Genomic DNA, 26,136 nt, shown 5'->3' with positions numbered 1-26,136 from the left:
AACATGGAAGAACACAGGTGCTTATTGCTCTATCAAGCATGTCTATTTTGGTTGAATTAGGGGCTTGGCTCTTTTTGGATTTTGGGTGGTGTTTTGTTTGTGGTTTTGGGGGGGTTGGTTTTGGTTTTATTTTAATTTCTTGCAATGTAGCAGAAGTGAGACTAAGTGAAGGGACAGGAGTAAAAAAACACACAGAACTGGGAGCAGGGCACGTAAAGCCCAAAGTTACTGAAGTTCGTTGCACCTTTTGAGTTGCAGTTTATTACGATTTTTTTTAGAAGCACATTTAGCATATCCAGTCAACACTTGGGCACCAGAATTCTTCCAGCAAACGTGTCCTGGATTCGGTCAGAATAGCAAGAATAGCTTGTGTTATCTGGACATGGTAGGAGGAAATAAAGGAAGATGAGCCAAACCAAACCTCATCACCAAGTCACTATTAGAGGGGTTTTAAGCCTAATAAAGAAGCATTGGAACTATGTGTGGTACAACCCAAATCCTATTTAATGGAGGGGAATCCACAGAACAGTGAAATCATGCAACAGATCATAGGATCACAGAATCACAGATTGGTTTGGGTTGGAAGGGACCTTAACACTCAACCAGTTCCAAAGACTGCCATGAGCAGGAACACCTTCCACTAGACCAGGTTGCTCCAAGCTCCATCCAACCTGGCCTTGAACACTGCCAGGGATGGGGCAGCCACAGCTTCTCTGGGCACCCTGTGCCAGGGCCTCACCACCCTCACAGGGAAGAACTTCTGCTTAAGAGCTCATCTCAGTCTCCCCTCTGTCAGGTTAAAGCCATTCCCCCTTGTCCTGTACCAGAAGTCCCTCTCCAGATACAGCAGTCCATGTTTCTGCTTCATTACCAACATATAAGAGTAAACATTAAAGCAGTTGGCTAATCATATGAAGCGAACAATACATGACTGGTGGATGAATAAGAATGAACTTTACAAAGCCCTGGGAGAAACCAGTGCTTGGCAGAGTGAAGCCTGGCTGGAATCCACCAAAATTCAGTTCCAGATTTTTATTTGAATCGAGTGCAAAGGAAAGAAGGGTTAGTTCATTTCCACTATCTGACAAAATCTTCTCCAGGCAATGCTCAGCCTGTGTTCTATCCTGCTGTGATCTCTTGCCTGCCCCTGAAGGTGGAGTGGCATCAACTGTGTTGCTTGCTCAGAAGCAAAAATCAAGACCAGCCTCTGCATTTTAAGGTGATGTATTCCAAGAGACAGACCCAACATCAGCGATTGCTTCTGGTGATGCAGATGACTGCTGGTGAAATCTGCTTAAGGGGATTCTTCTCTATCTATAGCCTAATCCTCAACAGCAACAAAGGTGAGGAAAGGAAGCACCTGAACAGTATCTCCATCTGCTGATGAGGCTAATGCACTTGACTGCAGCAGTGCACAGGGAAAAACACAGCCCAGCCTCTTTAGACAAGGCTATCTCTTCCAGCATGCTGCATTAACAACACTACTATAAAGTAATACTATAGGAAAACGCATTGTTTTCTAACAGGCTTGAGGAAAACGGTGGTGTTCAATGCAAGGCTCTGCAAATCCATTCTCTTTTCAAGCACGGCAGTAGACTTCTCTCTCACCTTAAGCTGAAATTCATCTTCAGCAGGTGACAGTTACAGGAAGGTCTCAAGCTGTGAAGAAAAAGCTTCCTTGTGGTGTGGTGTGTTTTAAGACCAATGAAGTCCAACATAAAGGTAACATGTGACACCTTCATAATTTGTCCTGAGGAGTCAATACACAGCTTGTTTTGCAGCTCTGAAGTTCAGGTATGTTTTTTTTTTTTTAATTCCAAATCATAATAATTTATTGTTAAGAAACGTTCTAAACACTTTGAAACCCTTTTAAAAGCTCACATTACCAAAAATATGTGCAGATATTCATACATATACTGTTCTCTAGAAGAGAGTGTTTTGGAGAAAATAACTAACCTCACAGTTCAGAGGAAAGAGCAATCAGTTTTCCTTTGTGCTGGAGGTGAAACACTATTTAATATAAATGTCCAAACAAATTCATTAAGGCAAATAGCAAAAAAAAAAGTTACTGAAAAGGTTTTGCTGAAATTCATGGAATTTATACTGTTCACTATATTCAGCTCTAACCAACTAGCTCAACATTTACTGTTGGGAAAACAAGCATGCAATGTGACCAAAGGACCATTTGTTTTAGTAACCAAAACCAACTAACTGCAAACCTTCTGGCAGAACAGATGGGGGTTAAACTCTAACTTGATCATGCTGGCAGAAATTAGGGATTATGTAGGTAGCAATATGATTCCAAAGCAAAGCATATTTTTGGCTTAGGTGAACATACAAAATCCATTCCTCTTGCTGATCCTTGTACCCAAAGGCAGGAAAGAGTAAGCTCTCAGAAGCAGAAGTCCCCACAAGCAATGGTCCTCAATACATCTTTCCAGATTAGCAAGGATGATCAACTGAACAGATTTCCAAAAGTGTCTGGAACTGGAAATTTTCTTTTTTGTAAGCTGCAAGATTTCAGATAATGTAAGTAGCCAAAAACCTTAGTTCAGAACTAAGAATCTTCAGTAGATTTGCAATATAAAATTACAACATAATGCTGCAATTAACTTGATTTTGAAATAAAATAGGATTTTTGTACATAAACATTCTGCATAAAATATCCTATAAGTCATTAAGGCACTAAGGGAAATTAGATGCCTACCTCCCACTTAAGCCATTAGAAAGCAGATATCTAAACAGGACTGTGTCTCCCTTTGATCATAGATATTTATGTTATCCTGCATTCGTTTCTCAATCTAAGTGTAGTGTATTTGTACTAACTGAGCTGAATTTTTGGCCAGTGGTATTTCTAGACAAATTTTAGAAGAACACTGATCCTGATGATGATACTGCTGTTACTTCATTGTTTATGGTGTTAAATGGTTAAGACTTATAGCAGGGCAGGGGAACTGTTTGCTTATCCACTTCATGATCCCCATTATCTGACACCATTGTGTCTCAGTAACTGTGGGAACAAGGTCAAGGCACCAAAGAGGAATTTGGAGGAGCTTTATCAGCAGGAAGGAAGCAAGACAGAGACAGCTTCAGCAACTGGGAACAACTTGAGTGTGCAGCCCAGTGAACGTATGGTTGTAAGATATTGTCATGGGGTTTTAAACTACGACAGATATCCAGATTGCTGGCAGAGGCTGACGAGGAGTTAAGAGTGTGACAAAGCACTATCTCTGTGTGCAGCCATCCACTGGACAAGTGCCTAGAGCTGTTTCTGACAGAGGAAATACTAAGTGTGGTACAACGTGCAATGCCCAGTTGAAATAATTGTTGATTCTGTTTACAAATGATAAATTAAGGCAGAAAGTACTGGGTGCTGAGACTTCGTCCATGTAAAAGAAAAATATTTTTTTATACCTACATATAAATGCCACTTTCTTGTAACTCTTGGGAAAAACAAAAAAAAACCAAAACCAAAAAAAACCCAAACAAACAAAACCACCACCACCAAAAAAACCCAAACAAACAAACAAGAGAATATTAAGGTGCAATTTGCTCTGTACATTCAACCCCCAGTGAAGTACCAAGTAACATCTGTGATGCTTTGGGAAAATAAGCTTAACTGGTCCTTGGATACGCTGATGCAGCATTCAGTGCTGACAGTTCATACGGAACAGCTCCATCAATCCTTTCCACTTCCCTGATCCTAAGGTCAGGAGGACCTAATTCAGAACTTGCTTTAAATAAAGCTACCAGTTCTAAGTTATACTAGGAATAAAGGTCCCCAGCGCTAGCCAGCACAGTGTGAGTGTGCCAATATGCTGGGTAGAGTAGGAGGAGCTGACAAAGACATAATTTGCAATGCTGGGCAGCTGAGAAGGGCTGATGATTGCTTTTAATCCTTTGTTCCACTGTATCACAAATGAAGATCATATTGAAGGGATGAACACTTAACAGCTCTTAAAACTGCTGTTATCTGGCATTTTTTTGTTTTTCCTCCTGTGTAGGTCTCCTTAAAGTTGAAAATGGGCTATGAATGGAATTATCAAGCATAGGTTACCAACACTGTTAAAAAAACAGTGTGGCTGCTGGCATTGTACATGAATGGAAGGCCTCATTTTACAAATCTTACATGGAAAAATGGCTTTGCAGGTTGCTATGATCCAGAATGAGATAAATTATGCACTTTCATTATTAATTCCAAATGGCTGGCAAAAGAATTCTGCACCAATGGAATTTTAAGGACTGCACTGTATTTCAATCCACCAATAACATGTGATGTAAGTTAAAAATATGCATCCAATCAAAATATGCGAAAACATAGAATTCAAAACCTGATGACTTTCATATTTTTGGCTCTGATGTGGCTCTGTCATAGGTGAACTCTGTATGCAAGTGACATATTGCTGAACATACAAAGTAAAATGTGTAATTCCATCTCCACTGCTCAGGACTTGTGGCCTGTTTTATACTACAAATAAAATGGGATTTGGAAAGAATCCAAGAGGACTTGAGTGGAAGTTACTTCTAATCTTCTTTTTCACTGATTGCACTACCATACAATTCCTACTTGCCCAAAAAGTAAACAGCTGTCAGGAGAGGGTTGCATAAATACTGCAGGATAGGGACTAAACCTGTGAACAACTACTAGAACAATGAGAAATACTAATTAACTACAACAGTAACTCCCACAGAGCATGGCAAAGCTTCCTTTGGAGGCAGTGAAGCATGGAAAAGTCAGATGTTCTCATACAACAGCATCAGACACCTTGAACTCTAGAACTGTACATGCTTAATCGGATGTAGACTGTATGTACTCTGTCTACAATCCTGATGCTGTTTGTTCCCTGAAGCACGATGTACACAAAATACACAAAATAGTCTCAAAAAAACAAAAACAAAATCAAAGCAAAACAAAACTATTATTCAGTCCTAGGATTAGGATACTCTGTGTGTAGTGTGGAACGTGACAGTGACCCATGCATCATGTTGTGGTGGAAAAGGTGGTCCCTAAGCGAAGCAGTCTCAGTCCATACATGGATTATCAAAACCACATTCTTAAAGGATTTTATTGTACATATCCTCACAGATGGTGCAGATTTTCTATAGATGTGATTTTTAGCAGGTAAATTTAGTAGATCCAAACTCAGCATTTCAGCTCTTTCTTGCTTGCATATTTGTGTGCAGTCTTACCAAGGCCATAACCACAGAAAAACAGAGGAAGGAGATAATAAAATGTCTTAATTAATGATAATAAAATTACTGTGAGGGGTCAAAGCAATTGCAAGGGGTTGCAGGTCTTAGTGGTGATCGAAAGTTGTCACAACTGCAAGCAGCTCTTAGGTCTTCCACTGTATTCAGGCAGGTTCTCACCAGAAAAAGAGCCGTGACAGTCATCCGTCCACACTGCACTGCTTACCAGTCGAGAAGGATTCCTTTGTTTGATTTCAACCCTAGGACAGTCTGCAGTAGCTTCGCTATAGCTAACCACCATTTGTCATCAGCTCAGAGGTCTGAAGTGATGACATCAAACAGGAGGAAAAAAAAAAAAGATTAAATTAAAATCATTGTACAGAATTATGCTAAATGTGCCATGTGCTGGAGAGACCCCCAAAATGCTTTTACATGCCTGAGAAAGACCTCAGGACATCAAGGACTTTCTGACAGTTATGAAGGGCATCAGCAGGGTGCCAAGCACATCTCTCTCAGCGTAAATTTTCACTGCAAAGTAAGTAGGGCAATAAGGCAGCCATGTAAGCAAAATATCATAAGGTGAGTCCTAAATGACCTGAACCAAGAGCTCCAAAGGAGAACATAATGGTTTTGCCAGTTATCTGTCTGATGTTTTTAATTTCATAGGAGGATGACAGAGAAAAAGGGTGATTTGATTTTCTCTTACCTTTCAACTGAATCAGTATTTGTATTCTGCTCATGTGCTAGTGTTGCATAACTCAGGGGCAGGTTTAGACCCACAACTGGGCCTACAGTACTGAGCCACAATATAATGTAATTCGTGTGTCTAGGAAAAAAAACAAACAAACAAAAAAGCACCATAAACATTATCACAACCTTTTCTGCATTACAATCATAGAATAACTTGATATGAGGCTATTCCTTCACGTCATCTATAGCAAATGTTTTTAACTGTCAGCCCTTAGGTGACACTATAGAATCTTACTGTGTATGGACCAAGGAAGTTGTTTTGAGCATTTTGACTTCCCAGTTAATTGACTTTACCTGCATTGCATAAAGCCTTGCAAAGCACAGAAGTGTTTCCCACCTGTTGAATTTCCATGAACTGGTCAGTATAGAAGAGATGAATTCATTAGTCCGGCAAGGGTGTAGAACAAAGAACGGTTGCCCAAGCAAGGGGTGCTCCTAAGGGGCAAAGCAGGGTCCAATTAATCCTTGATGTAACTTTTCTCATTTCAGAATCTAACCCACATTGCTCTCCTACTGATAGTCATGACAAATTGAGACCATACTCTCCTATCTTGGAAAGGAAGATCACCAATTTAGCTAAAAAGTAATGGTTTTCAAAAGTAACTCAAGTTACTGTTACTGCTATTACCTGAAAACAAACAGGCAAAGATACTGAATAAACAAGTATCTGATCAAGTGTAATTAATATAAAAAATCTCCTGGTTTCAGCTGTAGCAGTCATTTTTCTCCTTCTCAGTAGCTGGTGCAGCGCTGTGTTTTTTATTTCTTTAGCCTGAGAACAACTCTGATAACACCAATGTTTTTAGTTCTTGGTATGTAATGTTTACTCCGATCAAGGACTTTTCAGTCTCATGCCCTGCCAGTGAGGAGGGGCACAGGAAGCCAGGAGGAAGCAGAGACAGGACACCTGACCCAAACTAGCCAAAGGGGTATTCCATACCACAGCACATCAGGACCAGTATATAAACTGGGGGAAGTTACCTGAAAGCGCTAGATCACTGCTTGGGTTGGGGTTTAGTTTTGTGTTGTACCTTAGTTACTGGACTGTTCTTGTCTCAACCTGTGGGAGTTACACTCTTTTCAATTTTCTCCTCCATCCCTCCAGGAGATGGGGAAGGAAGAAAGGGGGAGTGAGCGAGCGGCTGTGTGGTGCTGAGTTACCAGCTGGGCTTAAACCATGACAATAAAATAAACCCACTCCAAGGAAAGCTCTTTAACTACCTTGACCTCTTATCCTTGTATATTCTCATACAGTAGCTGGGAAGTAAACATGGTTTAATTTGGAGCCTTAGAGGGAGAGCAAGAAGGAAGAAGGAAGAGCCCCTGAGGTGGCTTTGACTGGCACTAAGTGGCATATCCCCACTTTAGGCTACTCTAAAAAAATAAATAAACAAAGTCTTAAACCAGTTGTTCAAGTAGCCCTGTCAAAACCGTCCTGAGGAAAACACGAAAATCATGTAGGGACAGTTAAGTCAACACACTCCCTATGACATGATAAGGCTCCGCCTGTTTTTCTCTAGCTTCACACAACAGTACTGCTGAAAACTGAACCCAATGCTCTGTAAAGCCTTCACTTTCATCTCCAGGCAGCACTTGAACAGAATACATGTTCTAACTTAATCACACTTGTAGTCAATGCAAAGCCGTAACAGTGATCTCATCAGCTCTTACGTGAGTGATGATAGCACAAGATCAGCCTATCTGACTGTCTTATGTACCATACCCTAGGGAACTGATTTTCCTTTAATGCTGCTGAGCTCACTGCTAAGTATTTCTACACCAACATAAACAAAGATGCCCCATCCCTGGCAGTGTTCAAGACCAGGTTGGACGGGGCTTGGAGCAACCTGGTCTAGTGGAAGGTGTCCCCGCCTGTAGCAGGGGGTTGGAACTGGATGAACTTTCAGTTCAGTTCCCTTCCAAGCCAAATCAGTCTGTGATTCTAGGATCCTCATCTGCAGTAAGAAGCATAACAGTACAGCAGGGAATGGCTAGAAAGGGATTCCAGACAAGGTGTCAAATATAAATGCCACAACAGCCTATTAACAACCAAGCATGGACCATGCTCAGATGCTGCTAAGCTGGAGCTGAGAAGCACACAGTGCAAGGCAGTGGGGTGGGGAGAAGCAGGCATGGACAATGATGGAATAAACCACAGGATCACCACCTCTGCACAGTGTCCATTCAGCTGTGTGAACCTCCTCCACTGTGTTGTGCTACTCACCAAAACCAAAGCAGAGACTGACTGTAAGGATTAATGTGATGGGTGTTTTATTCTGGAAAAAAAGATCCTTTTCCTTAGATGTGCTTCTTGTGTGGCTCTGTTTCTCAACAGTAAAAAAGAAACACTAAATGGATGCTCCAAAACAGCCAGAAATAAACCCAAATCATCCCGTCATTTTCAGCAAAAAGACATGTTCTATAATATTAAATATTAAACAGAGTCTCTTACCGCTGAATGACACCTGATTGTTATATTGAAAATGCACTCATGAGGACCAATCATCTTATGTCTAAGAGAACTTCAAAACACTTCCAGAAACTTCAGAACACAAAAAAAGCAATATGCAGAAAGCTTTGTTTGACACTCCAGTGCAAGCAGATAATGCTGTTCAAGACTGCTATCATCTGCTGTTGGTAGAAGTGAACTGATGCTGTTTTCCACTGACAAAAAGAGTGGTAGTTTAAATTAAAAACCCTTTCTTTTTATCTGCTTATATTAGGTCTCTCAATAATCCTAAAAAATATATAACACGTACCAATGGTATTCCTAAAGATAGCAAAAAAAGACAGATAATGTCTACAAAACTATTACCAAAAAAAAAAATTTTTTTAGATTGAGGTAGATTGGGCAGCAATTTCAGCCAACTCCTTTCCTTACATAAAGAAAGAGCTTAAAGATGTAGCACACACTCCTAAAAAGAAGAGAGAAGAGAATCTGGTCTTTAAGTGATTTGGAAATTACAACAAGGGATAAAGAGAATTCCAAAGCTGAATGTTCTGCCTGAAGTCATTGCCAATTACCCTGTTACCAGGTATTTGATTCTGTCCTGCACTTTCTTCTTCAGCAAACCACCAGTGAGCGACAAATGGATGCCAGACTTGATCTTTTAAAACAGCTTATTAACTTTGCATTCAACATCTTTCTTCTTTTGATCACAGAATCACTGCCAGGGATGGGGCAGCCACAGGTCCTCTGGGCACCCTGTGCCAGCACCTCACCACCCTCACAGGGAAGAACTTCTGCCGAAGATCTCATCTCAATCTCTGCTCTGTCAGGTTAAAGCCATTCCCCCCTGTCCTGTCCTTACAGACCCTTGTCCAAAGCCCCTCTCCAGGTTTCTTGCAGCCCCTTTAGGCACTGGAGCTGCTCTAAGGTCCCCCCTTAAGAAGCCTTCTCTTCTCCAGGCTGAACCAGCCCAGCTGTCTCAGCCTGTCTCCAGAGCAGAGCTGCTCCAGCCCTTGTAGCAAGTCCATGGCCTCCTCTGGATTCACTCCAACAGCTCCACTTCTCTCTTGTGTTGCTGCCCCAGAGCTGGATGCAGGACTGCAGTGGGGTTCTTCCCAGAGTGCAGCAGAGGGGGAGAATCCCCTCCCTTGATCTGCTGCTTATCCTGCTGGGGATGCAGCCCAGGACATGGGTGGTTTCTGGGCTACCAGTGCACACTAATAGGTCAGGTCCTTCCTCTTGTTACAACACAACAGAGTGACACTGAAGAAACCTCCAAACTTTAAACATTAAATGTCCATATGAAAAAGCAGAGTGCATTGGTACTTAGTTTTCCAAAAGGGTAAAAATCCTTGGTCCCACCATCTTCATCGTCAATCAGTGACTTAAGAGCATGTGTGTCATGGGTTCAGCCATAGCAGTCATTTTTCTCCTTCTTGTAGCTGGTGCAGTGCTGTGTTTTGACTTCTGGGCTGGGAACAGTTACATACTGATAGTTACATACTTGATATCAGTAACATACTGATAGCAAGTATGTTTTGAGGGTGTTTTTGTTCAAGGTTTTTTCTGAGCACGTGCTCCAGTCAGGTGGAGGAGGGGAGGCCGGAAGGAAGGAGAGACAGGACACCTGACCCAGGCTAGCCAATGAGGTATTCCATACCATAGCACGTGATGCCCAGGATGCAACTGGGAGAGAGAGAGCAGGAGGGTAGAGCTCTGGAGGAAAATGGAGGAGGGAGCACGTGGTGCTCGGCCGGGCAGGGTGGAGTGAGTTATGGATCGGTGGCTGGTGGGGTGTTACATTCTTTTCGCTTGCTGTTTGCTGTATCATTATTATTTGTAGTAGTAAATGGCAGTAGGGGTTTTGTGTTATGCCTTAGCAATTAAACCGTTCTTATCTCAATCCGTGGGGGCTACATTCTTTGGATTTTCCTTCCTAACTCTCCGGGAGTTGGGGGACTTGGTTTAAACCACGACAATGTGATAGAGATGAAATCTGTTCACACACTGAATTCACTGCAATCCCTTCTCTATTCTTCTTGTATGGATGGAATCCATTGCATGGGTGGAATCCCTCCAGATCTAATAGGGAAAGGCTTCTGCTACAGGACACAGCCATCACCTTCTACACTGATATGAAAGCTATGAGGACAGTTGGACCTGGTTAGTCAAATCCTCTTCCTAACTTGTCTCTTTATTCTTCGAATTACCAAGGGGTGCTCCATACACATCCTGAAGTAACAGCTGTGTCAGGGTGTAAACCTCACTATAACCCACAGAATTTTGAACAGCAACAAATGACCCAGGGGTTTAATTTAACTCGTGCTGCTCCTCCGCCAGGCTCTGACAATGGCATGTGCACTAAAGCTGCATGTCTACACATTCAGGAGGAGCTGCTCTCGCTTCCATTTGCAGGTCATTTTTGAAAACTGAGCACGATCACTAATTTTTTTACCTCTAATCCAGAAAACTGAAGTTCATTATTGCACAGATCCTTCAGCACTCAAAGTCCACAAAAATGTCATGCAAAAGAGCTGTGTCCAAAGCTGGAATTTTTCAATCATCTTGCTGCATATACCTCTCTTACTCTAAACTAAAGGCATGAAACTGAAAGAATGCCATGCTGTTTATTCAAAACCTGATAGGAAAATATCACACACTAATAGGAAAAACAAAAAAGCACAACATTAAAAGAAATCCTGAGCCAAAACCCATTAAGTGGGAGCTTCTAAAAAGGGAAAAGGTTGAGGCAGGGAAGAAGAGCTCCTGAACATCAGGGGAAACACTGAGAACATCAGATCTGATTCAGTCAAACCCTAAATTCCAAATCCTGTACGTAACAGCCTCCCCATGAGGCCTTTAATGTATACTCAAGGTAAAATCATTGACACAGCAGCTCTGAGAATGAAGTAACAGAGAGCTGCCAAAAAGAATGCAAGAGTTATCAAAGCCCTGAATTATTTCAGTATTGGTAATGGGCTACAGAGACTTTTCTTTGCCAGGTCACTAGTCCAGGCTTGGCCCAGGCTAGCAGTAGCTAGAACTCATTACAGTACAACACTATGTGCAACTGACAGATTTCATACCATCAAAGTGCCATTCATTAGTGCCCTTGTTGGTAGTCACTGCAGATGAGTCCACAACTGAAGATGATGGTTTATCTTGTCACTATAGGGAGAAGTCCCTGTAGGCCAGCTCTGAAGTCAGGAAAACCAGGGAACTCAAACTTCTGCTGTTTATGTAACATCCTGAGGCAGGGTTATGCGCCTCTGATGTCCCAAGTCCTTTCCAAACACTACCAAAACTGTAGAAATGAATGAAAGCTTGTGCTGGATCTGCTTCGTGAGCTTATCTACTGCCTGTGATGTTCCACACACAGTGAATACATCCTAAACATAACACTAGGGCAGCAGTATTAGCCTTCAGCTAGGCTGATCCATAAGCCAGTTACATAAAAAAAAATAAAATCACACTGGACTGCACACAAAAAAAACCAAAACTAAAACAAACAAACAAAAAATATCAAAATTTAAAATAGTATAAAAGAGTTTTCCCCGTTTTAGTTTAGAAATTAATCTTTTTTCCAACCAGTCATGTAGTAATGCATTTTAGAGACCTATGTATGACAGTTTCAAGTCAATTCTCACAATTACTCGCTGACATTGTACAGCATGAACCCATTTTAAGGTTGCCTACAAGTCTTCTGGACGGTAATACCCTGACACACAGTTTATTTGAAATCAACAGCACTATTTTCTTGTGTCTATGTATAATCATGTATCTGTCTATCTATGAAGCTGATTCATAACACTGCCCATTCTGCACCACACACTGTAGTCCATCATCTATCTGCATATTCCTCTTACCCAACATTCGTGTGAAATAAAATCTTTCCAGGCAGCAACTAGCTTCATTGAATTTGAAAGCTCAAAATGTTGTTTCGTCTGTTTTCTGTAGGAAGGCTTCTTTACTAGGTGACTTCAAGAAAGATTTGTAAGGATGCTTTGTACCCATCTCTGTAGCCTCTACCTCAACTCCTCCCATACAAAACTATGCAAGGGATGGACAGAACAAAGATGTGAAATGTTTCATTAGGTAGCCTGGAAATTAAAGTAGTTCTGTTTCAGGAATGCTACACAAGATTTAATGTGACTGCGTGCTGACAGCACAACAGCTTTCTATTCCTTAGCTGCTCAATCATAACCATTGTGCACATATGCAGAGCAGCCACAGTGTGAAGATAAACTGGTGAGCTTAAGCCTCTTTTGCTGAAGTTTAGGTTAAATAGTGTTCCTCAGCTCACAGCAACAACAAAATCTGAGTGGTCAGGCTCCTTGAGGACTGAGACACTAATCAGCTGAGCAGCTTTTTTCAGGAGGTCTAAGGCAGACTCTTCGCATCAGAGATAGGAAGGCTTCATCAGCCTGTTCTGTCCTCATTTACTAATGGAACTGGACTTCACAGGGTCATCAAGAGCTAAGATGTAAAAACCTAACTTCATCCTCTCTCCTGTGCAGTGCTTGTAGCACAGTGAAATATTAAAGACATGAATCTGAACACTGGCAAAGACTTGGTAGCTCCTAAGTACAGGTATAATTAAGTCTAAAACTTCCATCAGATTGGATTATATAATTTTGTCAGCAGTGAATATGGGAAATACTATCCCTGTCAGATTTAAACTAAAAATAAACATTATTTCAGGTAATAGGTAATTGCCTGTAGGTTTTTGTACTGGGCTCTGCTCATCTCTTCCCCAGCCAGCAGGTATTTTGTTGTCAGTATCTTTCTTGTAACATCACCATTCATTTTCTCTGTCATAACTGAAAGTCTTCCAGTAGTAATGGCCTCTATTTTCTCCAGTGCTACATTAAACTGCCTTTGAGCACCCATCATAACATTTATGATAGTGCAAAGGGATTTGTGCCTGAAATTGCCTTTTCCCTGATCCAGTTTGCATCATGTTGCTTTGCAAAAACAAATTCATGGAAGGGTGTCAAAACTTTCACACAGGTAACTACCACCAAACTTTACATCATAGCTAGGACCGATTCTTTTCAGTTATTTTCCCAGAAGTGCTCACAATCCCAGTTATCAGGTCAGGAAAAGAAGGCAGAATACATAAAACATATCTTCCATAATCTCTTCCATTTAAAGAAACAGAAATAGTGATGCAGTGAATAAAGAAGTTGCATGTTCTTCCTTTTTCACCCATTACATTACACACCACTGAAACAAATGCCTTCTTTTAAGTAAAAATCCTTCACTCGAGATTATGCTATTTTATGTATTTATGTCCTTGAATTCACACTTTACCTTAATAACTTATTTGTTAACAAAACTTAACTCTGCTTATTCAGAAAGAAAGTAATACAACTTTGCTCTTCAGATTGACTGTCTGTCCCACAACCAGAACAGTTAACTGTGCACATGTGGAACTTACCTATACAGTGTAGAACTAGAGTTCAAAGGGATTACTTTATGCTTAAATTACACATGCTCAGGTTCAACTGTACAAAGCACATTTTTATGAATGAGGGCTGGGAGACTTTAAGCCAGAGCACTGAATCTGGACAAGTACATGCACGTTGTCTTTACAAGGACCAGTAATGATGCTTGCAAAAGCAACAGGAGGGTAAAAGGCATCACAAGAAATATGTTCCGAACATCTCTCTATCCCCTTCTCCTCTAATAAAGGAATTACTACAACAGAAACTCTATTAATATGGAATCACTACATTGCAGATGCAATGTGAAGAAAATGTAATCACACAGGGAACTTTTATCATCCTGATAAGAAGTATAGACCATAGTAACAAAGCTGTTGTTAGGATACTAATTGTAAAGGGCTGCTCCATCCTACTGACACAGGTTGCAACATTACTATTAATGCAGCCATTTCATAAAAATGTTTTACTGACAGTACTGTATACAGAGAAGTTATCATTTTAAAAATTTTCAGAGGGCAAAAATGGCTGTAGAAAAAATGTGCTTGCTGAAGTAGCCAGCAACTCAAAAAAAGCCTAAAAAGAACCCTCAAAAAAGGCCATTTATCTAGAGGGCTTGGGATAAAATTTATTATCTGGGACAGATAACATATTTATAGTCACCTTGATTTCAATTTACAGGAAGAACCCAAGTCACCCTTACTGATATAACTGAGGAAAGTTTTTGCAACTTTGCCATAAAACCCAGAGAAGCACTCCCACTGATGAGCCTGTTGAAGATGAAACAACCTACTTCTGCCTGTAATGGGTACTGAAGAACGACTATGAAAGTGCAGCTACCACTGTTCTGCATTTTCTTAGACAATCAAAATAAATCTGCGATAGTATTGAGCAAGAGAAAACTTAAAGAGACCCTGATGAGACAGAGAAGTGCAAACTAGACAAAAAAAGCAAATTTCTGTCATTACCGAACCTCTTTTTGAAGGAGAAGGCTGAAGAGGGATTTTGATTTATGCTCAAGTTCTTCTTTGCAGATGAACAGTTGCATCACCCATATGATTTAATGTATCTGTTCCTTGTGTATTCCAAAATACATACCAACTAACTTTAGTTACAAGTTTTTATCAACACTTTTACTACTACTAGCCCCACACAGACAACTAAGGTGGATCCTACCCTTCCATCAAATACAAAGTATAAGCTGAAGAGGCAATTAATCAAATAGCCAAATTTTTCTGAGGAAAATGGAGTTGCTTCAGCAGACCCTACAAGTACAAACACATGAGGACACTTAACACAGCCAGAATTAATCTTTCAGATCAACCACACTTTATGGTACAAACTGCTCTTTGTGTAACGGATGTCTTATAACCCTGCTTATGTTATCAAGCCTGGCTGATCACAGCCTGAATAACTACAGCTCTGAATAAAACTGTCTTCTCCTTTGGACAGAGCTCTGGCCCCTGTTCTCCCCACACGCACATCACTGCTATATATTGCTAACTTACTGCTGCTTATATTGGCAGCTGCAGCTTCTGCTGAATGTGACAGCTGAATACATCTACAGTTTGATGCTACTGAAACATCAATGTTGATTTTCCATTTTTAAAGCTATCAGAACTATCCAGGTGCATCCAAAACAGGAACAATAACTCTACCCACAATCTCTGAAGACAGCTTTCTTTCTCTTTCAGTATTGCTCATTGCAAGTTAGAAAGTCACAGACAAAGCCAGTTTGCCAGAAGTAAAGTGTTTTCAAGGCTGGCAAAGGTTGCAGACGGTAATGGGTTTAAATGGGAAGTTTTACTTTAGTTTACATCTTCCTGTTCAGCTGTATTCAGAAACTACATATTTTCTTCATATAGTGATTTCTATAACTAGGAGAATGATAACTGAGAAAACTGCCATAAAACCTGATGTGCATATGTGCATTTTCTGCAGAACTTATTATTGTAATATTTGATCCTACAGAATACAAAATATAACTAGATGACCAAATATTCCATATTTCCTCCCCCAAATCTGCCCAATTCCAGAATATTCACAGTTTTAAAGGGGTGGTGATCCTTTTCTACAGTTTATGATTTTATTAGTTTTTTAAAAGATATTGAATAGCTAAACTAACATCCATGAGAGGCATACCTAAGAGACAATGCAGGACAAGCACAACATTAATTAAGAACAGCCAACACTGCTGATATATATTTATACATGTATATTTTTATTTATCTATTTAGATGTATCTAGAATAACATTTGAATTATTAATTTTGACAACAAGAGGAATCAAAGCACTAGGAGATGCTCACACAAGACTATATTTTTAAAGCTAAAACTTCTCGGAAGCATGTAACTTCCTTTTAGGATTCTTTAATAAATCTTTACAGTTAAAAACTGGCAGGCCCATAGTTATATTGTCAAGAAATGACATCTCAGACATTTTCCTAAGAAAACAAACAGATGATTCTTCTCCCATACTTGAAAAAATAAGACTAATTCAGTTGTCACCATTTTAGCTATGTAGCATATAGTCTTAATTAATTAATATTTAAAATCTGTTCTTAAGAGACTCATCTAAGGTGCAAAACTGAACGATCCAACAAGCTGTGGAAGTACGCAAAAGATTTTGCAGACAGATTTCCTACCCTGGTTAAAGAAATTGTAAGATAAGAAAAAAAAAATCCATACCAACATTTCATAAATGTGCCCTGAAAGTGTTCATTTTATAATCTCAGGAATTCCTGGACAGAAAGATATTGAGAAATTTCATAACACTTTTGAGTTTGAAATACTGGAATCAAGCAAATGCGATGGATGGCATCTACTCCTAGCTCCTCTTTACAGTTTATCAAGAAGGTAGTATAACTGATAACTGTAACAGAAATCAGGCAATAATTACCACTAGGTAATGAATGGAAAGCAAATTTCTGCTGCAGCAGAGCACTAGAAAACTTATTTAATCGTATCAAATAGAAAGAGGCAATGACATGTCCACAGAACTGTGACTCAGTCCTCATTTTTAGTTCAAGACAAGAGAAGGCTTTCTTTGTTTTCCATCTCTCCCTGCAGTGGCAGATGTCTGTCCTCCCATCCTCCAGTCAAACCATCTTACATTAGCTATCATTTGAAACATTTGCTGGACCAAGCACTCTGAATCACTACTGAGACAAGCTCTCTTCTGAGAGCACCGAAGAGCTACAGCTGATGGAAGTTTGAAGTCACCATTTCTGCAGGAGCCATAGCACCTGCTCTGCAGAGGGATTTTGGGTAGTCTCTCCCATTGTTCTTGAATTGGACTGCTATACCATCAGAAATACAACATACAAAAAGAGGAGCCAAAACGGGATTCTGGGTGACTTTCAACTGGTTTTGTGAGTCTTTGAGAGTGTATACAGCTTCATACCCATCTCCAATAGAAGGTTCTTTCAGGAGAATACAAGTATGGCCTCTTTCTGTGTCTCAATCTCCTTGTACTGCTCCAGCATGTCTTCTGTATTAAGGATGATGGAGGACACATTTCTGCCTGGTAATTTTGCATCCATCCATGGACAAGTAGTCTAATGTATCTGTCCGAATCAGCTTCTGAACTGCTAATACCATCTGTCTCCACAGAGCACAGGTGTTTAGGTATAAATTGCTTTCTGTGAACATGTATGCATATGGCACCTAAAACACTTTTAAAATAGTAATAAAAAAAAATCTGCCAAAGGGCTTGACCTTTGCTGCAGAAAACAAACAGGGATTATAAGGTTTTCAGTACCTTGTGACCATACCAGCTGCCTTTTAAATGGAGCTGAATGTGTTATATTTGACATCCAATTATTTCATATTGTGCAACCAATATTGTTCTGTGTTTTAGACTTTTTTACAATAACATTCAGTAAGGTGTAATGTTCAGCAACAGCTTTATGCCAGTAGTGAATTGTTAGAGGCCATGGCAGCAGGAAGACAGAAGAGCAACCCACCTCTGCCTACAAGGAGAAATGCCAGACCAAAAAGATAACATACTATTACAACTTCTGCCACAAATTCTCTGCTTGGAAAGCTCTGTGGAAGGAAAATCACTTCTAGATAAATTAGCTGCAAATGCAATGTATAGCACTGAAACATTTTTTCCATAGAAGTAGAAAAGAATTGAGAAAATCAATACTATTACTCCATAATTCATTAATTACATATCTGTGTGTTCAGTGTTACTGAATCTTCATTTCAGAGTAACTGAAATCAGCTAGATCAGCTCTAGCAACAATCGTACCAGGACCTGAAATTCTGTCCTCAACTGTGCTCCAGAAATTGGCAAGGATCCTCCTAATGCTTCTTATCTCTACATGTAAATTATCCATTAAGCCTTTGTATTTTCCTTTGCATCATCGAGTATTGGTCCTCTATTTGTTCTTTTTCTCCTATGATATTAGTTGGACTAGGTCCATATCCATGAAGTCTTACTGGGAAAAAACATGATTAAACTGTAGGGAAGCTATAAATTAATTAATGCTTAGTTTTAAAATAAAAACTACTTGCTAGCTTGTACAATACTACCACTTGGTTCAAATCACGGAGTTCAATACATCACAAAAAAAGGTTAGTTGGAAATAAATATCCACCCAGCTTTCCCACTCTTACATTTTTTTCCCTGTGAAACAGCTTTCCAGTCTCTACTGGTAAGAATCTCTTTCCTCAGGAAGTTGTACTAATAATTTTCCAAAAATATTAGCAGGGGTTCCATAGCAACTGTTGATATGACTCAAAATGATTTAAGAGCAATCTTAGCAACCTTCTGTTAAGATATACTGTATACAGCCTCCCCCACTTAGCAAAATCCCACAATATGGCAAGAAAGATTTGTATGTCTAAGAATAGCTACCTACACGCATTTTTCAAGATGACTGAGCCATAATGATTTAAATCCTATCACAATTTCAGCAAGATGTGTATCTACAATACTACACCAGTGTGTTCTGCTCAGAGTTTTGAATCTTTCCCCGTTTTTAAATCACACCATTAACATCCCTGACATTTTAGAAATAATGTTTATTGATTTTTATGTTAACACTGCTATAAATTCAGTGATGTAATGGACAGGATTATTGAAGTACTATAAAGAATATGTCTTCCAGATTCTTAACTAGATGTTTAAAAAGAGCAGACTCTGGATTAATGTAGAAATAGTGCAGTTCTGTTCTGTTTTTTTAGTAGTTGAAGTTTGGTTGACTACTTCTTGTATGACAGAATGGACATATAACAGAGAAGATACTACATCTACCTGCTAAGTATCAAGCAACACAAGAAAACCACTTCATTCACGTGAAATTGAGAAATAAATGTTGAGGAGAAAAAAAATCCCAAACCAGACACAGAATTCCTTACCACTCACTATTCTGAAACTTAAGATTGGTACTTTGCAGAACAGAATTGCTAACTTATCCCTTCTTGTAGTAGTAATAGTGCTATTAGTAAATGGGAACATCTCTATTCACTGTAGATGAATATTCAAAAAAGGGTTGAGCAGTCTGGACCTGAAGATGCATATACAATGCAGAAAGAAACCTGCAGAAACACTTTCAGTCCTCACTTGACTAGCATGGGTATCAACAGTCCACACCTTTTTATTTTAAGGTGAGCCTTTCAGCTAAGGCCTAAAGCACTGTGAAGGACCTTTTAATAGACTACCAGAGCCAACAATGATCTTCCATATTTAAAAATTTGTTCAAGGTTACAGAACAGCAGGAACACACCAAAGGAGAAATAAACTTTGAAGGAATGTGTATTTGCAGAAACTGCTGTTCTTATCTTTAAGGTCCCCTCCAACCCAAACCATTCTATGATAAATTAGACCATTAGGTTTATCTTTTCTGCAGTGCCACGAAGGAGACACTCCTGAAAAAGAAGTTTTATGAAAAGACAGAGTGGCAGAATAAGACAATCAATGCAACCACAGGAAACTTCTGATTCTTAGGAAACCCAGAGTGGTTTTGCACCCTGATGGAAGCAGAATTCCCGACTGGCAGAAGATCTGAGTTACTACAATCCTGTGGATTACATCCTCAGGTAATATAATCCTTTGCACTGTCCTTACACACTGTTGTATTTACAGTCAGTATCTGAATGCTGTGAATATTTGAACATAAACAACGGAAATGCTATTTATTGTTGTCAAACCAACAACCAAGGTATTACACATGAAACGTGTCCCCTCCCGTGGTTGAGGGGAGGGCCCCACACATACACCTCTAAATCGAGTTTTGGTAACAGAAGTGAACAGTTTTTTTAAAAAGGGCAGGAGGGGAAAGGATGTAAGGACATATGTGCTCTATAACTTCCACAATCCTTCAGAATCCTGACTCACAGATTGTTTTCTTTAGACTATTTCTGCAGGACCTTCAAGTCACCAAGCTTTCACTCTTGTTTTATTAGGCAGTTTTTCAACTGCTGAGCCTCCTGTAACAATGAAATTCGATTTCTATCCTTGGATGTTTGATTTCACATTCCATCATCACTAAGCATTGATTAAGCCTTAGCACATACTCTTGATTGTGTTTATGACTTTGTTTTCTTAGGGGAAGGTCAGGCTTTATGACAGCATCACACTGTTAGAACTTCTGGTGATACTCGGTGCTGTGATCAGGTTCATTTACCAGCTCTTAAAATTCTCTTGATAGTTTGCTTCCATACAGGAAACAAATAACTAACTAGGCCATGGAATTGCACAAGTGAAAGAATCCAAACCAGACTTGAGCACATCTGTTCAAGAGCTTACATTTAAAATTTATAAAATTATTATTTAGCTTCACTGCAGCTTTAGAAATGCAAGTTTTTCACGAGTGTTGTCTCTCCCCATGGGAAAAACAAAACACCACACACACACACTTTCCAGTCATTGGGCACATGCATAAACAACATTTTGAAAGGGTGATCCGTTTACAGTCTATGCCCTGACAGGACTCCAAGAACCTGTCTATGACATTCATGCAGCATTTGCGCAGCATGCCTGCTAAAGCAGGCCTTGCACAAGGATACCAGAAAGAATCACAGAATCACAGCCTGGTTTGGCCTGGAAGGGACCTTAAAGCTCATCTAGTTCCAAACCCCTGACACAGGCAAAGACACCTTCCACTAGACCAGGTTGCTCCAAGCCCTGTCCAGCCTGGCCTTGAGCACTGCCAGGGATGGGGCAGCCACAGCTTCTCTAGGCACCCTGTGCCACAGCCTCACCACCCTCACAGGGAAGAACTTCTGCCTAGGAGCTCATTTCAGTCTCCCCTCTGCCAGATTAAAGCCAGTTTAAAGACAGACGAGAAGGCAGTTACACCTCCCCTTTACTCTACAAACACACAAAGAACTCACCTGAGACACAAGAGATCTAGACTGAAATTTCTTTTCTGCTTGATTTAGAGTAAATGTCCTAACTTCCAAGAAGACCAGTTCACCACTGACCTACACGGTATTCTAAGGCAGGAATGCTTCACTTCCTCCTGTTGGAAGTCATTCTACTTTGTATACCCACCATGGCAAAGAAAGGATGAAAAATTACTAGTGTCTTTCCTTCCTTTTTTTTACCCAATCGGGTAAATATTATACTATTCTTAAACAAATTTGGGAAATAAATAGGTCTCTTTACCTTCTAATAGGTGACTGTACACATCACTAATCCAGTATCATTTCACACCCTCTGCAGAAAACAATGACTCAGCTGCATGCAGAGGCTATACTACTGTCTTGGTCCTTGATGCAGGTACTTCAAAACAGGTTTTGGAGCTCCTAGCCATACCAGGATGAAAATTCATGCACTGTCAATGCCTACCCTATGCTCATTCCACACAAAAAAAAGAGGGCTTCAGTCCTGAAAACTGTTATCTCAGCAACTCTTCACAGATAATCAGTTATCTTATAGGTAGAAAAAACATCAACATGGATCACTAGGACAGCTGAGCATCTTTGTGTTAGTTTTTTTATCTGTATTTTTAAATACTTCAACTATTATTTTAAAGTTTGGCCATTACACATACATTAAAACCTTCAAAGCAGCTTTACTGCTGCATGCGATAATGCATATAGCTTATATGGAAGTGTATATATATTATCTGGTGAAGTTATTATGCTCTTAAACTTTCATGATTAAAAGGCTGTAAGTTTGAAAAGTGGGTTATTAAAACTTATATGAAAAAATGCGATATTCTCAGGTCCTTATGGTCACTGTATTTCCAACTTCTACAGCAAGGACCTAATACTATATAGTCTGAAGACAGAAGTTCCAGCTTTAACTATAAAGTCGTCTTCTGCTGCTTCACATCTTTTCATCTACCCTGGGAGAGATTTCCAAAATGATAAAAGGTAAAATGTAACCTTTACATACTAACTATATTTTAGCTGGTCTTTGTTTTATAAATTCCTGGTTGTTAAATCATGCACTGTCATGTGGCAAAATATGTACACATTTATCATCACAAAGATTTCTTCCCCTTTGTTTCGTTTGTATTCTTTACTCTCTGTTCTTCATTTCTGAACCTTTTCCCTATTCTGCTGTTTTTTTCCTTTCAAAATGTCTCAGCATTCAAGCATTTGACCATGGCACTTTCAGACTGCTGCCAGCTTAGCTGTGCCTCTAGCATATTATACCTGGATATTAGTGTGGTGGATCTGCTGCTCCGTTACTACAAAGAAGGACATTTATGTTTGAGTTGGTTTACACAATGCCATTATGTATTTACCTAAAGCTCTACTGGACATCTCTGTCAAGTATCACAGCACATGGGAGAGAAATACGTGTCTCTTGATGTCATCCATTACCACGATGTCGTACTTCATTATTCTTTTGTCGAGACTTTTCTTTCCCCTTACTGTAACTTTCTTTTAGCTGGAGACTTTTGCCTGAATTTTTGGAGAATATGTCTTGGTTTTGTTTTCCACTATTAACTGAAATGTTCCCAAGAGCCTTAGTGTTATCTTTATACTCATCTATTTGCAACTTCTCTCTCCTTGCACTCTTCCAAACATCTTTTATGTGCTCTTATGGCTGATATATAACTGGCTAAGTACTTTTAAAAAGCAATGCATTCAGGAAAACACCAGGGCTGGGAGGCTGAGGAGCCCAGAGGGTTACACAGCATGGTGATGTGGAGGATGCAGGGCTGGGATTCCATCCACTGAAAATCAATCTGAACAGGAAAACCCAAGTAAGGGACAACTGAGTAAAGCCCTGTTTACAGTTCAGGACAAGCTATAAAGACTTGGAAGGGAACTTTCTGGAAAGAGTACATTTCTAGCATCCATTGATTCAAAAAGATGAAGAGACATCCTTTCATGTAGATTGTACAGAGAAATGTAACTAATACACAGGGTATCTTCAAAGGCACCCACCACCAAGTTACAAGTTAACTATTCAGGAGATGTGCATGCAATGTCTGCAATTCCACTTCTGACTCTTCATAAAAATAAGTTAAAATAACAGTTGGCAATGGTTTTGAAATGCAATATAATCCATAAATAATCCTTAATTTTCCTGTCATTTCAGATTTAAACTACTTCCAGCTCACACAGATCTTACCAGATGTGCTTAATTGATGTCATTATAAGCCATCAGGAAATACCTACAGAGACCTGTAGCAACATTTAGAAGTTTTGTTAAACAGCTGTGTGTTATAATTGATTTGTATTCTTTAAAACAGCTAAAGCAAGTTATCACCGGGTGTAGAAAAGGGATGACTGAAGACTCTAGGGAGATTTAACTCAGAAGAAAGCCAATCATAGGAACTTCATTTGAGCATTTTAAGATTATTACTAGAGGAAGTGCAATTAAATCATCACCATTTATCAATTATCATTATAAAATACTATGCAACCTTATCATGTTAATTTATTTATGAGAAGGTAACTAGTTGACTTTTGCTTTTTTGCAATAATAATCTAGTCAGTAAAAATATCGGAAGATGCCTTTTCTGAAACTGAGCATGGCTTTCCACAGTAATCAAGAGTAAGTAGAAAAAGTTCAAATTTTACCTAAAATTTGGTTTTGGCAATATAATTGCCAAAAAAAACTAAATTGGTTGGAGTTTAGGCAATGTCTCAGTTCCTGATCTCATATATTTTACCATAGAGACTATAAGCCAAAATACAGTTGTACCAAAAACGTGCATAGGCATGGAACCAATATTTCATTAAATACACTGGATATGAGTCCCAAATTATTAGTGTAAGATTCTGGATCTGGGAGAAAAAAAGCAGTATGACTTTCTTTTCCTAATCTGCCAAATATTGAATCAAAGTGCAAAATCGGCCCTAGTTAAAAGGTAAGTAACATGCATGGCCAATGGAAAGCTCAGTTTTTCTTCCCAAGGATGAACTGTTTGTAGAATTTTCAATCTATGTCTGTTTGAAGCAAAATCCTAAACCTTTTCTCTCTGCTGTTCATCTGTACTGAGACTTCAAGCCTGATTTGGTGAGTTTGCCCAGTGACTTGTATTATGCGATCTGTGTCCCTGCAGGCAAAGCCTAACCCACATAACAAAATGGGTCAGCACAAAAGCAGGAAGGGAAAGAAGGCTGTATTTCAAGACAGAACCCTGAATTGAATGCTCTTTTTCTTGTAAACCTAACTCTTGCTTTGATCTGTGGTTTGCCGGCTACTGCTTACAGTATGTTTATATTATATTTCGTAATTCTTTGAGAATACTCTGGGGTTTACTGGTATTTCTATTTGGACTGGCATATGCATCTCTCAGCTTACAGGGGGATGTGTTTGTTGCACCAGTGGTTGCTGCCAGTGAATATGTGATAGTGTTGACACTGCTGCATATATTAGTGCTTTCCTCAGCTTTGATTCAGCTCCAAAAATGTATGCTTCTACCAACCACACATTCCTTTGTCTTCTTATCATTTGGCTGAATGACCACAAGCAAATGCACCCTCCCTGGTGCCCTTTTGCTTTCATCTATAATTAAAACTGTAGAACTCTTAAAGCTGATTTCCCAGAGGCTTTCTTTTGCAGCCATGTGGGAAAGTACATTTCCAATCCAGGAATGCAGCTGGGGCCTCTGAATGAAGTTCAATACTGAGGTAAAGCACGATAACCTCACTGAAGTAGTGGAATTCAAGCACCTTAAGCCTTGTACATGGTATACACAAACCTAAGTACATGGTACTGAGAAAGAAGGCGGACATGAAATAGTGTAGAAAAAGAAGTAAAGTAATTCCAATGTATGTAGTGGTATTGCTGGAGAATCTTAACTTCTCTGGCTTCTGCTACCTGACAGCAGTTCCAGTATTGTGCTCTGTGATGAATAGTTTAACTTATTCTGTAATCGCCTTATTTAAACTAAACTCATATCGATCTTACATTAAGCAGTTTCTTTGCTGCTATAACCTTTGCTAATTTCTCCAAAATGCTCTTTCTTACATCTCAGCTTGTGTTTTGTCACTGCTCACACTGGCTGAACCACCTCTGGAGTGGTGTCACAGGTTCAGCATTCCACACATTTTACCACACAAAAAATCTGTTTCTGCAGGCCTTCGTGTGTATGTATCTCACATACATATCTAATTATTAGACACAGGACAGCTTTACTTTATTATTCCTTCAGAGGCAAAAATAATCATAGAATAGGTAGGGTTGGAAAGGACCTTAAGATCATCTTGTTCCAATCCCCCTGCCATGGGCAGAGACACCTCACACTAAACCATGTCACCAAAGCCTCTGTCCAACCTGGCCCTGAACACCACCAGGGATGGAGAATTCACAACTTCCCTGGGCAACCCATTCCAGTGCCTCACCACACACACAGTAAAGAACTTTTTCCTCATATCTAACCTAAATTTCCCCTGTTTAAGTTTCAACCTGTTAACCTTGTCCTATCACTACAGTCCCTAATGAATAGTCCCTCTCCAGCATCCCTGTAGGCCCCCTTCAGATACTGGAAGGCTGCTATGAGGTCTCCACGCAGCCTTCTCTTCTCCAGGATGAACAGCCCCAACTTTCTCAGCCTGTCTTCATACAGGAGGTGCTCCAGTCCCCTGATCATTCTCATGGCCCTCCTCTGGACTTGTTCCAACAGTTCCATGTCCTTTTTGTGCTGAGGACACCAGAACTGCACACAATGCTCCAGGTGAGGTCTCACGAGAGCAAAGTAGAGGGGCAGGATCACCTCCTTTGACCTGCTGGTCACGCTCCTTTTGATGCAGCCCAGAATACGGATGGCTTTCTGGACTGCGAGCGCACACTGAAACCAGCTCATGTTCATTTTCTCATCAACCAACACCCCCAAGTCCTTCTCTGCAGGGCTGCTCTGAATTTCGTTTTTGCCCATCCTGT

At 39.8% G+C, this 26,136-nt stretch overlaps 1 protein-coding gene across 3 annotated transcripts in view; it reads right to left on the bottom strand.

Moving 5' to 3' along the window:
• Nucleotides 1-5,034: 5,034 nt before the first annotated feature.
• The window catches only part of ATG10 (autophagy related 10), a 93,706-nt gene continuing 72,604 nt past the window's right edge, over nt 5,035-26,136 (bottom strand). For all 3 annotated transcript variants that reach the window (XM_031044371.2, XM_031044372.2, XM_005143768.2), the window contains 3 exons: nt 6,278-6,375; nt 5,897-6,016; nt 5,035-5,510 (listed from right to left, as the gene is read on the bottom strand). In XM_031044371.2, the coding sequence (XP_030900231.1) occupies nt 5,498-5,510; nt 5,897-6,016; nt 6,278-6,375 (231 nt within the window). In that variant the 3' untranslated portion in view covers nt 5,035-5,497. The remainder of the gene's footprint in view (nt 5,511-5,896; nt 6,017-6,277; nt 6,376-26,136) is intronic.

This window comes from Melopsittacus undulatus, chromosome Z (assembly GCF_012275295.1).
Source record: "Melopsittacus undulatus isolate bMelUnd1 chromosome Z, bMelUnd1.mat.Z, whole genome shotgun sequence".
In the NCBI taxonomy this organism is placed as follows: Eukaryota; Metazoa; Chordata; class Aves; order Psittaciformes; family Psittaculidae; genus Melopsittacus; species Melopsittacus undulatus.
Note: the sequence above shows the minus strand (reverse complement) of the source record. Positions and strands in the feature narration are given on the sequence as shown.